The sequence below is a fragment of the Calypte anna genome, chromosome 4B, assembly GCF_003957555.1.
Source record: "Calypte anna isolate BGI_N300 chromosome 4B, bCalAnn1_v1.p, whole genome shotgun sequence".
Classification (NCBI taxonomy): domain Eukaryota; kingdom Metazoa; phylum Chordata; class Aves; order Apodiformes; family Trochilidae; genus Calypte; species Calypte anna.
Window position 1 is genome coordinate 7,768,461 of NC_044249.1, and position 15,838 is coordinate 7,784,298.

Sequence of the window (15,838 nt, forward strand, 5' to 3'; positions counted from 1 at the left end):
TTGTCTCAGTTAAAAATTTTCAACGTAGGAGAACGTGTTGAGCAGCATCTTTTCTACCATATCACACCACCAAATTATTTTGGCATAGATTTTATTCCTGTGAATGTCACAATCACAACTGTTGAAGTTGGAAGAGACCTGTGAAGGTCATCTTGTCCAGCTCCCCTTTTCAAGCAGGGTTTCTCAGAGCCAGTTGCTTGGGACCCTTCTCAGTTAGGTTTTGAGTATCTCCAAGGATGGAGACTCCTCAGTCTATCTATGCAACCTGTCCCAGTGCTCAGTTACTCTCACAGCATGCAAGTGCTTCCTTGGCAAATCATATCATGTAGTTCTCTTTGTTACAGAAAACATCCCAAATATCTGTGGGTTTTAATTTAACCTTCATCTGGAAAACGAACTTCTAGCAGAGGGATACTAGCTCAGTGTAAAACTGAATATAAATATTTGTTCTTTATTGCAAGTCATATCTGGTAAAGTTTTGGAAAGGTTTTTATATTACAGAATTCTACAGGGAGATCTGTCCTTTGAGAACCAAGTGGCAAGACTTCGTAATAATCTTGATGAATTAAGCAACACTTGCCATGCATTCTTTCCATTAGTTCAGAGGAATGACAGATGTGCCCTTCTGAGGTATTGCTTATAAGGGTCATTTACACTTGACTATTTCATGTTTGCCTCTTCCTTTTTATATAGCCCCTATGTGACATTGCTTAATATATCTTGAGGCATCAGATGTAAAATAAATGAAGCTCTGACAGTGTTCTGCCAAGCTAAGACAGATGTCCATTAACTCCATTCACTGCAACAGGAGCTACTAGTGATAGTAAGTAGGTACAGTCCCCAGCTAGCTAATGTGCAAAAGTCTGAGTAGCTATGAAAACAAAGCCACATCTCAAATTATCACCCAAACTGCTGGTTACAGACACTGCTGGATCCATTTCCTTCATTTCCTTCAATGATTATCCATGAAAGAAACAAGGAATTAATCAGAATGTGATGGCAGTATTTCCATACCAAAGATCAATTTCTTAGAATTGATTACAGCCCTAGGACAGAAAACTGACGATATAAAGAAAAAGGAAATTAAACTGACTTTTTAGCTCTCATTAAGCTTTAATAATAATTTTTAAAAACGCACTAGAAAGGCTGCCAGTGTGAGTAAGCACCAGAGCAAACTGTGAACTGATCAGCTGTATGCTATTGGGTGAGAACCTTAAAGAGCTGACAGCAATAGCACCATGATACCACAATCTGGGATTTTCACTGCATGGAATTTGAGTCTAACCCTTACTGTCCACCCTTACTTGTCCACTGAGCAAGATGGACAGCCCAGTTTTCACTATGGGCCTGTACTTGCATAATATAAAGAGGGAAATGGGGGAACTTATAAAATTAATGGCATATAAATAAAAATACAATTCATGAATAATATATACCACATAGTTTTCCAACTGCAACTATTTTAAAAAAATCTATTTTCTTTGCCATTTTAATTTATTAAATTATTTATAGCCTTCCATAAACTAAGGAATAATCCCAGTTTATTATGTTTTGACATAACTCTCCTTTAAATAAATTTGAAATTCATAAAAGCAGAATATACATAATGATTGACAACAACAATTCAAGTCAGTCTTTTCAGTAGTGCTAGTACAGTAGATGCTAGTACAGCTATTCTCTCCAATTTCTGGGGAGCAGCTTTGTTACTCTTTAATATTAGAAGCCTTAATAGCTAGAAAAGATGAACTCAGCCAGTTTGGGTTTCAGCAATATTTCACATGTAGCCTCTTGCTAAAAACAAGGAAGCTTATGTGTGTTCTGGAGATAGAAGTAGTGCCATAGAGTGATGCTAGTTCAGTGTCAACTCACACAACAGTAGAGAAAGTGATCCCATCTCTTATGTGTCAATTACAACTTCATCACTGCACAGTTCTTTGAAAAAGTATAAATTCATCAACATGAAAATATGTGTGCCTCTTCTGATCAAACCCCAGAATAATCTCTGAGTGGAAGATTTCCAAGAAAACCTTCAGTGGTGGTGATCACTGAAATTAATCTATTTCAGAGCTCAAGTATACACAATTCCTTTTTCCACAGTTGCAGCACACTTCTGCCATCTACTTCAGAAATAACAGAATATAATTCTTACCTTTGTAGCAAATATTTATATATTTATTGTGTTTCCTTTAGGACTTATCTAAATACAGTAATTTTAGCGTTTGCTGAAAGTGTCTGTATTTTTACTTCTGATCATGCTCATGTCTCTGCAGAGACATCTTCCCTTTTTTTTTTTTTTTTAACATCATGCATAGTTTTCCAGTTAAGCCTGGAAAAAGGCTGTTAAAATATCCTAGATCCTTAGATCTATGGTAGAAAAGTAATCTACTTTTGAGAATTGTTTTGTAGGAAAACTTTCTGAAAGTATTTGAAACAATCTATTTGCAGAAATGCATTCCCTTTACCTTTTTGGGGGATTTATGTTTACTTACATATTTACAATATGGCTTTACATAACAACAGAAGGTATCAATTTTAATGACCTTAATACCTTTCTTGCATAGACTGGATTCATAGTATATCAGTCCCCTGGAGCTACAGAGGAAAAGAAGGACAGCAGGGTTGTAAAGATTTATTAGGGGGTACAGTCCAATGTTATTCTAATGAAATATCAATTAAAACCACTAAACAGTGCCTGGCATGTTTGTGATAAACAGTGTGAATAAACCGAGGTTCCTTTCCTTTAGGAGGGCAGAGATAAGCTTTTATGGTTGTTTCCCTTTAGCAACCCCTCACAAAACTTAAAGGAACAGGTTTTTGAGTTTGAGAGTTGGACTCGTGAGTGAGATTTGACTGAAAGTGGCCAAAAGGTTCAAGTTCATTAAAGAGGAGAGGTCAGGCCAGTAACCACATTGACAAAACTGTGTTAAGCTTTGCTTTCTAAGAAATCTAATTACTAAGAGACTCATCCTGGCAAAGATACCTACTTAGGAACCTGAGGTAAGCACAAAAAATACCAGCAGACAGAAGAAGATTTTAACAGCCCATTATCACATTCTCAGTTTCTGGCTAAACCACAACAGTTCTGCTGTTGGCTTGTGCCTGACTTCAGCATCACAGATGTCCCCTTGGGTGACACAGGGAAGAGCTGCACTGGCAGTTCATGGAACCCAAATAGCAGGACACGTTCTTCCAAGATGAGCGACTGTCTCCTCCACACTTGTTGCCTTGTAAATTACTAAATGCTACATCAACACAACATGTGAAGAGCAAAAGAGATCTCACAAACAGGAATCTGACCCCTCATGGCTGATTATGTCAGCACTGGGATAAGCAGTCTAACTAAATTTAGGGGTTTGCAATTTACTGAATAGGAAATACCCTTTTTCCATGCATTCATCCAAATGAAAATATCTTTCCAGTCATTTCCAGAATACAGAGACAGCAAATATTGAAAAAAACCCTGTAACTTCCTGATCTAAATACAGGTTTGCACTGTTCATAACTTAATAGTTGAAAGCCTGGGCAAACTACTGACACATAGCAAAATGCAAAAAAATGCAAAAACAAACAAACAAACAAAAAAACAACCTCATCTCAAACACCAAACAAAAAAACCAAATAAAAAAAAGCCACCAAACAAGACAGTAATTTAGTAATTTAGCTGGATACCTTAGATACTGCTACTTAGTACCTCTTACTCTGTGCCTCCATGTGGTTTCTTCCAGCATATACTTTTCAGTCACGCCTCCAACTAAATCTTGAATTTGCCTCCAAGAACCTAGGGGTGCAGTTTATTGGATATTTCGCAGAGTAACGCCAATGGTTCTAGTTCAGCACCTGAGGTCTTGTGTTTTGTCACTGAACTACTATGGAGTTAGTTGTCATTTCATCAGTTTACGCAAGGCACTTCTATAGCAAAGTAAAAAAGCGAACCAAAACCCCACACCCAACGAACACGTGAAATTTAATACGTTTCGCATGATTCATACGCCTGCTGGAGCCTTAAAGTACCTCCTACACCGGACTGCTCCCTCTGCCCTGCCCTCAGGCAGCATCCACGTAAGCGTTTTAACAGGACTCTGGTTACAGAGGTTTTGTCCAGTTAAGTCACAGCAGTTGGCTCTGTTAACTTCAGTTTTCGCCTGCACGTTTCCTAACATAAATCTCACTGGCTCAGGCTCCAATTGGAGTCGACAGGCTCGGAGTGCCCCACACTCCTCTGTCCCTTCGGTAGGAAGGGAGCCACCTGCGGCCTCCCTGCTCGGCCCCTCACCTCATGGCTTTCCCTGGGACAGATGGGGGGGGAACAACTCTCCCGCCCAACAAGGGGCGGGGCGGGAGCCGGCACCGCGCTGAACCGCGGCTAACGGCCGGGCGCGCGGGCAGCCGTTAAGCTCAGCCGCAGTAACGGTCCCCGCCAGCGCCGCAATCAGGCGAGCACGTGGAAGCTGCGCGAGCTCCTCGCGAGCCGACGGAAACACCACTGCCACGGGGATGCTGCTGCGGAGGGGAGGGAGCAGCGAAGGAGGCGGGGAGGGTGCAGGGGAAGGATCCGCCCTTCCGGGGGGCGGGGGGGCGCATGGCCGCTCCGTTACCGGGCACGGCCCCAGGCGCTGCCCGAGCCCTCGGCGGCAGCTGCGATAGGCAGGGCGCGCGGCCAATCGGCGCGGCCGCTGGGGCCGGGGCGGGGCGGCCGGAAGAGCCGCGGGGCGGAAGTGTGGCGGGGGCGGTGCCGGTGCCGCGCCGGGGCGGGACGGAACGGGACGTGCTGGGCGCGGAGCTGAACCGGGCTGAGCTGGTGGGGTGTCCGGACGGCCCCGCCGGTGATGCGCTCCCCGTGGGGGCTCCCGGTCCCGGCGCCGGCCCGCTGAGGCGCCGCGGGCCCCCGGGTTGCGTGTGAGGGGTGCGCGGTGCCGCCGCGGCCATGCCGTGCACCTGCGGGAACTGGCGGCGGTGGATTCGGCCGCTGGTGGTGCTGCTGTACATCGTGGGGCTGCTGGTGGTGGTGCCGCTCTGCGTCTGGGAGCTGCAGAAGCTGGAGGTGAGCGGCGCCGGCAGCCCCGGGCCCGTCCGCATGGCCGCCGAGGGGCCAGGCGGGGCGGGGAGGCTTCCCTGAGGTGCTGGTTGGCACCTGCCCTTCGGCCCCGGGGAAGGACCCAGCCGGGAAAAGGGAGGCGGGAGAAGTTCCGCCGTGCTGCTGGGAAAGCGCCAAGGATGGAGCAGGATGGATCGCGACCGCGTTCCGCTCTCCTTCCGGTTCAGTGGTAGTTGATGCTTTAGCAGTCGGTAATGGGGCTGAAGGGACCGGAGCCCGTGCCGAGCGGAGCCGCTGCCCTGCCGGGCCCCGTGCTCTGGCGCTGGGCTGCAGTGCCGGCATTCCCTGCCTGCCCTGCCAGGGACTGCTCTGGGCAGGGAGAGGTGAGAAGCGGCAAAGCTGCTCCTTCATGCTTGGTGGTACCGCAGTGTGTCATGACAGTGACACTTGCACGCACGTCTGGCAGCATTACTTTTGTCCAAGAATAAAAGAGCAAAATTTTAACTAAGTTATCCGTTGTTCAGCTTCATACAGCCTCGTTCCACCGGAGGTAAACTTTTTCGTGGTGTAACTTTGAGCACTTAATGACAGTAAAATCTATTTTGAGTGTAGTTGAGATTTCCGATTTTTAAACCCTGTTCTGATGCCTTTGTATGTTCAGCATGGTGGATGTTTGTGTCAAAGTGGTGCCTGAAATTTCAACATCATTAAATCCTATACCTGTGAGAGAAATTACTCAAGAGCAATCTTGGAGCTGAAAAGTAACAGAAGTCGTGGGATCTTGATGGGGATCAGCACAGAAATTGTCAACAAAACTGTTTCAGAAGAGTTTAGTATGCTTCATAGGTTTTGGTACTTATCTTGAACAATATAGTTTTTACAGAGAGCTTTGATAAAACCACAGCCCTGGTTTTTAGCAGATGTTATATATTTATATGCACGCATAGCTCTTTACATTTTTTAATTGAAACTGTTTGAAATTGGGTGCTAGTTGGAAATTTATGTCAAAACTAACAATACTTTAAATCTACAAGTATTCAGATATGTTTTAATGGAACACTAAACTAGACAAGTTTCAGACCCAAAGCAAGGAAGCCTATTGTAACTTTCAGTAAACCAGTGAGCCTTACCATGGCTTTGTAGAACATTCTGTTTATTGGTGGTGTTTTTGCTTGGTTCTGCCAGATTTCTCATCTTTTGAGTTTTTAAGTCTTACTCTAAGCCACACCAACAGATAGCAAAGGAGACTATGATTCTGTGTATTTGAAAAAGAGAGCTGGAAAACTATACGAAATATTGGGATATGTACTTAATGTCCATCTTAAAACCACTCACAGTGAAAAAAAGAAAGGTGGATTACTTTTCTTGCTATGCTAGTACAGCTTTGAAGTATTAATACTGAAACTTTGCTCTTGCATTATTCCTTTTTTTTTTTTTTTCAAGGTTGGCATTCATACCAAGGCATGGTTTATTGCTGGGATCTTTCTCCTAATGACTATACCAATATCTCTCTGGGGAATACTACAACACTTAGTCCATTATACTCAACCTGAATTACAGAAACCAATAATAAGGTAACATTCCACATTTTGCCAGTGCTACAAATGTTGAATTTCGTTCAGACTAAAAATACTTCTAGTAATATTGAATGTTCTTTTGTTATTGTAACAGGATTCTATGGATGGTGCCGATTTACAGTTTAGACAGTGTAAGTGTTCTCTTACTGTTAACAGCTCAATGAAATTCTGTGTGCTGTGGGAGTGAGGGAAAAGAGTGTCACAGTTAGCAGAAACAATGCTGCATGGAGAGCTGTAGTCCTAGAAACCCCTGGGCATTCCTGCTTATGGAGTATGGCATATTCCTACTGATATTGCATTCTTATTGTGGGACTTGTGGGATCACTTTTGCCAACCCTTGTTAACCCTCTCCCTAAGTATACCTTATGGCAGAGGCAGAAAGGGCAAAAGGCAGGAGCTTGCTTTGGTCCTTCCATCTTCAGTAACAATTGAACTGGAAAGCAGGCTGATCGATCCATGTACAGTCTCAAAATTCAGCCTTACCTTTCTTTCCTGAGTTCTGCTTAGTGCTAAAATTCTTCCTTTTTGCTTCTGAGATCCCACAGAAAATCCACTTCAGAATACAGTAGATTCTATTGGCCATTTTGGAACAGGTTCATGTAAATATGTTGCCCATGGGGGAGGATTTCAGCCACAGCTAAGCAACAAGCTTAAAGGCTGTGGTTTGTACAGGGTGTGTATTTGCATGTTGTCATCACCTTTTGACATTACAAGTACTTCAGTTTCTTCCATGAAACCAGGAACTTTTCCTTGGATTTATTTCCCATCTCCTCTTCAGTGAAGTGTCACCCTTATATATTCTCTTTTTTGGTTTTTTTTCGGGTTTTTGGGCTGTTGGTTGGTTGGTTTGGGTTTTTTTGTTTTGTTTAGAAAGAGTGGGATTTAGAATATCCAAGAGTGGGGAAGAAAACAACATTATGTGTTTCCTGGGGGGAATATCAACTCTCTCAGGTTGATATTTCAACTTCTAATACAGCATTTTCCTGTGGAAGAAAATTGCCTGCTAATTAAATGAGCTTAAGCCAGGCTTTCAAGGTAGTTTCTGACATACTGAAATCTTTCTCTGGACTCCTGAACTTTATGGTCTTTACTGCATAAATGGTATCCCTCTAGAGTGCTTAATCTGAGCTGGACATAAAGCTCTCAGACTGAAGTATTGCATTCTCAGTTTACTAGATGCAGTAGTACTTCTGCCACAAAGGTGCTGCAGCATCTGTCATCTCCACTATTTCTTAATGGTGATGAGGATGTGAAGCATCTTCTGTAGGTCTGTTAAGAAGGTCAGAGAAGGCACAACATTTGATCCAGCTACTACAACCTAGAGGAGCAAAGTAAGCTCAGAAGACCTGTCCCAATTTCAAGTTCTGACCCCTCCCAAAAACAGAACTAAAGAAAAAGCACAAAAAATACCCAACAACCAATAAATAAATAAAATACAGTAGGACAAGTTGCACTGAACAGTACAAGAGCAGTGTGATAATGACTGACAGCTGATGAATAAGCACAGTTCTGGGAAAAAAAGAAATCACTTTCCTGTGTGAAATTCTGGTTTAGAGGGATGACTGTCACTTCAGGGCTGCTTTCTTCTGTATTTTGCAAACATGCCAGAACAAACATTAGATAACAAAAGAAATCAGTGTTATACTGGTGGGCTGAAAACTTAGTTCTCAACCCCATATTGTCAATGAGTATGTGAATTGCAGGAAACAGTTCTATCTTGTCTTCTTCTAACAAGAGCAGGGTATGTGAAGGGAACTGTCTTCATTACTTTTAAATGAAAGACTGAATTGTGTCATAAAAGACAGCATCTCTTGTGCATGCTTTGAGTGTGCTTCCACTTGAAGCAGCAGAGATGTGATCTGAAGTTCAGCTTGTATTTTTACAGAATGTTCTTTTCTAACTGTAGCATCACAGTGTTACTGGCTTGGTGTTTCAAGCCCTGTTCAATTAGTGTTGGTTGTCTAATGAGGTATTTTCTAATGAAGTATTGCTTGCTGAACCAGTCAGCCAGTGTTTCTCATTGGATTCACTTTTGTCTTTCTTGCATGTAACTTTTTGTGTACCTCTCTTCTTACAGTGGATAGCTTTGAAGTACCCCAACATTGCAATATATGTGGATACATGTCGAGAATGCTATGAAGCTTATGTCATCTATAATTTTATGGTTTTTCTTTCAAATTATCTAACCAACCGGTACCCAAACCTCGTATTAATAATAGAAGCAAAAGATCAGCAGAGACATCTGCCACCTTTGTGTTGTTGTCCATCATGGGCTATGGGAGAGTGAGTATATGATGACATCTTAGAATTTTAAGCTGTGTGATCAGATGCAGACATTCTGTTTTCATATTCAGTAGTATAATTGTTGCTTGGCAGGGTCAGCAATGGGTTTACACCCATTTTATTTATCAATTACAAACCCCTGGTGAAAGCATCTGTGAGCATGTTTTCTTCTAGCTGTAGAATATCCTATAATATCCTGCATTTAGTCACTAACATGCATTAACTCAGGTGGTGCTGAAGGAAACTTCCTTATTTTTGAAAAATATTGTAAAAAAACTCCTTGAATTTGCTTCTTTTGCTGTCATATATTTGCCAAAAACCCCATGTAGGATTGCTGCTAGATCCAATAGCTGATTGCTTTTAATTCCATAGGTGAAGGGCAAGAAGCTATATGCTCATGAACTGTTTGTTTCTATATGTGTAATCTGATAAGCATCTCTCTTAAGAGGTTTTTATGAGGCTGTTTAAAACGTTAAAAACAAACTAAGAACATAGCTTTCCATGGTTAGAAGCTGGGAATCATGGAGTATTTATCATGTATCTATAAAACTTAGGTCTTTTGTGTATTGCTTATACACACACATTGTAGCATCTGAAATGCTGGAAGCAGAACTTGAAATTATCATGAAATTAAAATTCGGTGTAGTGAAACCAGTGAGAACAGGAAACTTCCATAAGTGAATTGTCTTGAAGTTCTTGTACAATGACTTTTGTGTTTCTCTTGCAGAGTTTTATTATTTAGATGTAAACTGGGTGTCTTGCAGTACACTGTTGTCAGACCATTTACAACCATCATTGCTTTGTAAGTATGCTCATAAATAATTAGTATTGGTCTTCAGGATGTAATTTTGAGTTATGCTGGAAAGAGTTTTCATGTCCTTTGTATTGAATCAAGGCAGTTTGAAAGCAGAGTCATCATGTTACATGCTAAGTGGGTCCTGGATCAATCTAGGATTTCTTTATCTCTTCTCTATAGCAAATACCTAGCAAATGCAGAATTGAAATAATAAATACTTAATGTGAGCTGCTGAAAGCAGTGGGAGAAAATGAAGGACTGTTTATGTGGGAAAGACATGATCTCTTTAATTTTAGAGTCTTTTTTTTTCTTTTTCTCATTGACTTCAATAATGGGTTAAAGTCAGGTTTCATGTAACTTCTAAAATTTTCTTGAACTTTGGATGTGACAAGCCTGTGTGCCTTCCTATGTATCATCTAACCTGTTGTAAAGCAATAGCAGACAGTTATGCATGTTGATGCTGAAAGCTTGATGCTTGAAAGCATTTATGGTCATTACTGGTTATTCTGTGGGACTGTGGATAAAGTTGCTGCTTACAAAGAATACCCTTATAAATAAGGGTATTAGCTCCATATGTTCTAAGTATTAGAAACTGAACTTTTAACTGTTAAATGTTTAATTGTTGAATTCATTCCACAATGGGATATGTTAATCTTGCATTCAAATGCTTTTTCTTCTGTGGAAAGTACAATATGAACGTCCTGTGCTGTCTGCTGTTGCTGGAATCTGATTCAGAGTGATGCAGACCCACAGTGCCCATATTTGAGTACCAAAAGAGATTTTGGATTCTAACAGTAAATAGATGTAAATAGATGTAATGACTACTGAGCACTTCAAGAAAGCAATCTTTAGTACATAGTGATTAACTCAATATTTTTTCAGGATTTGTGAACTAGTGGGAGTGTATGATGAAGGGAACTTCAGCTTCAACAATGCTTGGACTTACTTGGTTATACTTAACAACATGTCCCAGCTAGTGAGTATTAAGTTTCTCTTTCTGCTCTTTTAAGTCATTGTACTAATAATACTGTGGGAATCTTCGAGGTGAACTATTGATAGTAATTGTGTTAATGGCTGATAATCCTTAGGAGTACAATAGTTCCCACTGTAAGTCAAAACTACTACTGTTAAATACTGTATGTGCAAAATACTAGCAGAACATAATCTAAAACTTTTATTATTTTTACTATGAGACTGTAAAGCAGTGAAGTATCTTATCCTCATGCCCCAAACTATTTGATGGGTGAAGTGGCATGGCTCAGGCATGTTGCAGACTTGCCCCTCTGCAGAAGAGGTGACTTCACTCACCTCCTTAGCTTCCTCCCAGCACATGTACAAAGAATCAGCAGCAGCAGCTCTGGTTCCCTGCTGCTTAGCCTTCTAGCCAAGATTCTTACTTCCCTGGGCAACAGCAGCAGGAGTCAGAACAGCATGAAATCCCATCCAAAAAGTCTGTCCTCCTCCTATTGGCCCACTGTTTTTTATGGGTGTGATTATGGAAGGAGCAAGTCCCAGCAACAGCATTTACTTCTGCATGTTCTGTATGACATGGTTGCTTGAAGAATTTTAGTAGTAAAAGGCTATGAGAATGTGTGTGAAAAGGGGAGAGCAGTTCCTTAGGCTTTGCTGTGCATTAGTTCAGTTACTTGCAGTTGTCATTAATAGGAAATTGGTTCAGGTTTGCAGTGAAATTGCATTCATTGCCTCATCTTTCATAAAGGGGCAACATTTGAGATGTCCTTAACAGGAGCCTGAAAGAACAAGGCTTATGCCGTTTTCCCTAGAGATGTGCATGGCATTCAAAATATTTATGGGAACTTCTTGTGCAAGAAGGCAGTAAGACAAAGATTCCATAAATCCAGAGCCACTTTTTTTGAATTTAAGTTTAAAAGTACATTTTAAAGTTGGCATTGTACTGTGTTGTATTTTTTAACTGAATATGCTGTAAAACAACTCCCTCACAAAACAAGCAAGGATTTGAAAGTTGTTTATTTTCTTTTCCTTTCAAGTTTGCTATGTATTGTCTGGTGCTGTTTTATAAAGTACTGCGTGAAGAACTGAACCCTATCCAACCTGTTGGCAAGTTCCTTTGTGTGAAGATGGTAGTTTTTGTTTCTTTCTGGTAAGTGAATTATTTACTCCTCACTTGTTGCTCTCAGGGTGGATCATAAAAGAGCTAAAAAGGCTGCATTTGTTCCTGAGGTTACAGGCCTTAAAAAAACCTACTACCCATAGTAGTGAAGGGCTGTGAATGGAAAAGGGTATCAGTATGTTGGACAGAGCAGTCTTTTCACTTGAGATAATTTTTTACAATTGCTGTTTTGTAAAGTGATTCTCAAGAACACAGTCTCTTTTGGAATCTCCACTTGTAGGTATTTCAAAACAAAAAATTGTTATTTTTTGAAGTAAATGTAAAAACCCTCTTTCAAACAAAGTTACTTTGAGTTAACTACAAATTACTATTTAAGCATTTCTTACACTTAGCTGGTGCTGAGTGAATGCATTTGACTATCTAAACATTATTCTGGGGGCTGCAGTAATACCCTGAAACAGAAGGAACTTGTAATAACTGGAACAATGAACTCTTCTTTGGCTGTATTCTCTGCTGGTCTTTAGGACAATGGATGAATGTCTTTTTAAGTCTCTTTTCCTCCTCTAAATATAGAAACAGTGCGTTGTAAGATTCTTCCTCTGTACATGCATATGTACACACAGAAACAGGCTTGTTTACCAGATTTGCTTGCAGGGTTTTTTTGCACTAGTGTTATAATAATCATAATTAAAAAAATAATTTCCATAGGCAAGCTGTGCTTATTGCATTGTTGGTGAAAGTTGGTGTTATTTCTGAGAAAAGCACCTGGGAATGGCGAAGTGTGGAAGCTGTGGCTACAGGACTACAGGTAGGAGCAGACTGTGACTTTGTAAGATGACATAGCTGATCTTAAGCAATTTCTGTCACTTTCACTTTAACACAGGCCAGATTAGTACTGAATTGATTACAAGCTGAGCTATGTTTCAGCCAGTCACTCTGAGTTTTATGCTCACCAATTCTATATCCATGTGTTGGGCAGGAGGAATTTCTCCCAGTTAAATACTTCTGTTGGACATGCTTGCATTTCTTCTTGCAAGAATTCCTGGTAGAGCTGCTGCTTGTTGAATATCCACTTCCAGCAAGTTATTCCAATTGGCAAGGACTGATTCCTGTGTGCATGTAGTACACAAGACTCTGAAGCCTGCCAAGAATATCCTACCTCTGGTGGTAAAGTCAATGCTGCTAGTATCCCAAGGCAATTGCAGTCTTTCAGCTGTAGAAGCAACTTTTTCTGAAGTTCTGAGTGATTAAGTCAGTATCTCTTTCATTGCAGGATTTTATCATTTGTGTTGAGATGTTCTTAGCTGCAATTGCACATCACTACAGTTTTTCCTATAAACCTTATGTTCAAGAAGCTGAAGAAGGGTCATGCTTTGACTCTTTTCTAGCCATGTGGGATATTTCTGATATAAGGGCAGATATATCTGAGCAGGTTCGAAATGTTGGTAAGTAGGATTTGTATGATCTGCTAACAGAATAATTATTTCTTGCTTTATTTTACATTGTTACCAATCTGTATAGTACCCTGAGAACTTTCTATACCAAATGAGTGGCAGCTTTGTCCTTTGAGGATTTCATTGTTTATCTGGCATTTTGCTCTTTCTAGTAATCCTGACTAACTTAGAGTCTAGTTTTTAGTTTTTTCTTTCAAATAGCTGGATCCCAAGGTAGTTTTTTCAGGTGTAATAGGTAGAAGAGGGATGGTTTTTATTCCCCCTCCCCTTTTTCGTAGAAAGATAACTCTTTTATTTATTAAAACTAACTATGCCTATCTAAAACTCCTAAAACTTACAACTCACCTTCTAATTTTACATGCCTGTTTCAGAACTGATGTGTTCAAAAACTTTGGTATAGTGCTGGAAGTATTAAAAAGTATTTTCCTTTGGCATGATTCTAGGAAGAACGGTTTTGGGCCAGCCAAGAAAAATGTTTTTTGCTGATGATCATGAACAAAACGAGCATACAAGTTTACTGTCTTCATCAACTCAAGACCCAATTTCTGATGCTTCTTCAATGCCATCTTCACCCATGGGTCACTATCAGGGGTTTGGACACACCGTGACACCTCTCACAACACCAACAACAGCCCCTGCACTTGATGATATTTATAATACTTCTGCTACTCAGGATGCTGAGGAGTCACCTGAACTAGAGCACAAATTATCAGAGAAAGCTTTGGATAAAAGCTAGACTCACCTGCTCTTTGAATGTGTCAGCGAGTTTGTTGCATACTTGCTACACATATTCTGTTAACATGTACTGTTAGTGCTGAAAGTTGAAAAGCTTCTCTGGAGACAGGAAGAGGATATAGCTGGAACTGACATCTGAATCTGTGATGTGTCTGTGAGTGCCCATGAGCAGAAAACACGCACACTGTAAAGGTTTATGCTTAAACTTCAGAATTAACTCCTTAAACTGCTAAACACACAACGTGTCAAAGTTACGCTGACTTCTGCTAATACAAAAGAAACATTTGAAAAATATCCTGCTCTTCTAAAGATGTGCAATTCTACTAGCAATGGGAAAACTTAATTTCAAGAATGTAATTTAAGGAGGGCAATAGCAAAAAGCATTAGCTTTGGTGGCCCTCTTGATGATGGTAACTTCCATACCCCAATGCTGAATGGACTGTGAACAGAACGGTAACTTCTGTACAGATGCCATCTTCTTCCCTTTTCTGCCTTGCTAAACAAAACCTCTTCATGACTATTACAGAGCATCAGTAAAGAATCTATACGAAGAAAGCATTCCCTACTGGCCTTGCTATAAAATTCCATGCTCAGAACACACAGTTGGCATGTCTGTTGTCCTTGTAGCTCATAATCTGTAAGTCTTTTTACGTTCAGAAGAGACAGCCAGGATGATAGGGTTTAGATTAATACCTTACACTTGACTACTCTTTTCCTGTCCTCTTAATAAGAGTAAGGGTTAGTACCTTAAAAACCATGGAGGGGAAGGGAATAAAGGATGTCAAAAAGGAAGTGGAAAACAAAACTATTATTTATTTTGGGCTGCAATAAATTCTTTAACGTTTAAGTTTGGTTTTTTTTTTAAGCTGCTAATGCAGGATATCTTGACAATAATGTGTGTAGTAATTTATAGTCATAAATTTGTGAGTATGATTATTGTATTATGCTGCTAGTGTAGCCTGGATTTAAATGTAGTAGTTGATTTATCCCCACCACCACTGCATAAAAGACCTTTGCTGAGACCTAAGTAAAACTAAGTAGCTAGTCTAATACTTGAGTTACTAGCATTAGATTTCAGACCAAAAAGTTTACTTGTATGAAAAATGTGATTTTGCAAAAACTAACAAAATCAGAAGGGTGTTGGTTTTATGCCATTTCATGTTTGCAATCTGACAAAAATAGAAGAAAAAAAAAAGCTGGAGGACTTACCTTGAAAGTGACATCTGAAATTCCTTTTTCAGCATTGTCAGCATTTACAGGATAAATGTTTAACTTCTGGCTGTCACAGTAAATTCATCTTAAGTGCTTTTTTTTGCAGTACTAGTGTGATGTAAATACTGCGCCTTACTCACTAGGCTGCACGTTTTATAGTTGGTTATGTACTTGCTGTATCTGTAGTGGGAAAGTGCATTGTAATTTTTAATTTGCCAGGTCATAGCCATTGTTGTAAATAAGCAATTAAAGATTTTATTTAAACTCTTCACTTTCTTTCAATTTGATTTACTCCTACTTTAATTTCCAAGTGTGAGTGACATAGGAATACAACTGTCCACTTCATGGAAGAAGGGAATCTTCAGTATAAGTACTACAAGAGTTTGTGCTTTCACTTTTTAAGACTTGTACTGGAAAGGGATTTCTTGTTGGAACTCATGACAAAGCATGATCTACTTTATGCTTGATTCTATGTATCTTTAGAGTCATGTCATAATAGGAAACAGCTTGTATAAAACCCCAACACCTGGGGACATCAGTGCCCACTGTAGCCACACATAGAAAGGTGCAGTGGTAGAAATAATGTCAGACCTGCTGGAAGCTGAGCTTTTCAAAAAAGCTGACACTGAGAGGACTTGGAAAGGAAAACAGTTG

The 15,838-nt window shown here is 40.4% G+C and overlaps 1 protein-coding gene across 2 annotated transcripts; it reads left to right on the forward strand.

Moving 5' to 3' along the window:
- The first annotated feature begins 4,719 nt into the window (after nt 1-4,719).
- TMEM184C (transmembrane protein 184C) lies at nt 4,720-15,466 on the forward strand. Of its 2 annotated transcripts, XM_030450773.1 has the most exons (10): nt 4,720-5,041; nt 6,479-6,609; nt 6,707-6,743; nt 8,690-8,895; nt 9,623-9,697; nt 10,574-10,667; nt 11,701-11,813; nt 12,492-12,591; nt 13,057-13,228; nt 13,681-15,466. In XM_030450773.1, exons 1-10 carry the CDS (start codon nt 4,925-4,927, stop codon nt 13,971-13,973), a joined length of 1,338 nt encoding a protein of 445 aa, XP_030306633.1. In that variant the 5' UTR covers nt 4,720-4,924; the 3' UTR covers nt 13,974-15,466. The 2 variants fall into 2 exon arrangements, with proteins under 2 accessions (XP_030306633.1, XP_030306634.1); XM_030450774.1 differs by lacking the exons at nt 4,720-5,041; nt 6,479-6,609; nt 6,707-6,743 and adding an exon at nt 7,584-7,647.
- The last annotated feature ends 372 nt before the right edge of the window (nt 15,467-15,838 follow it).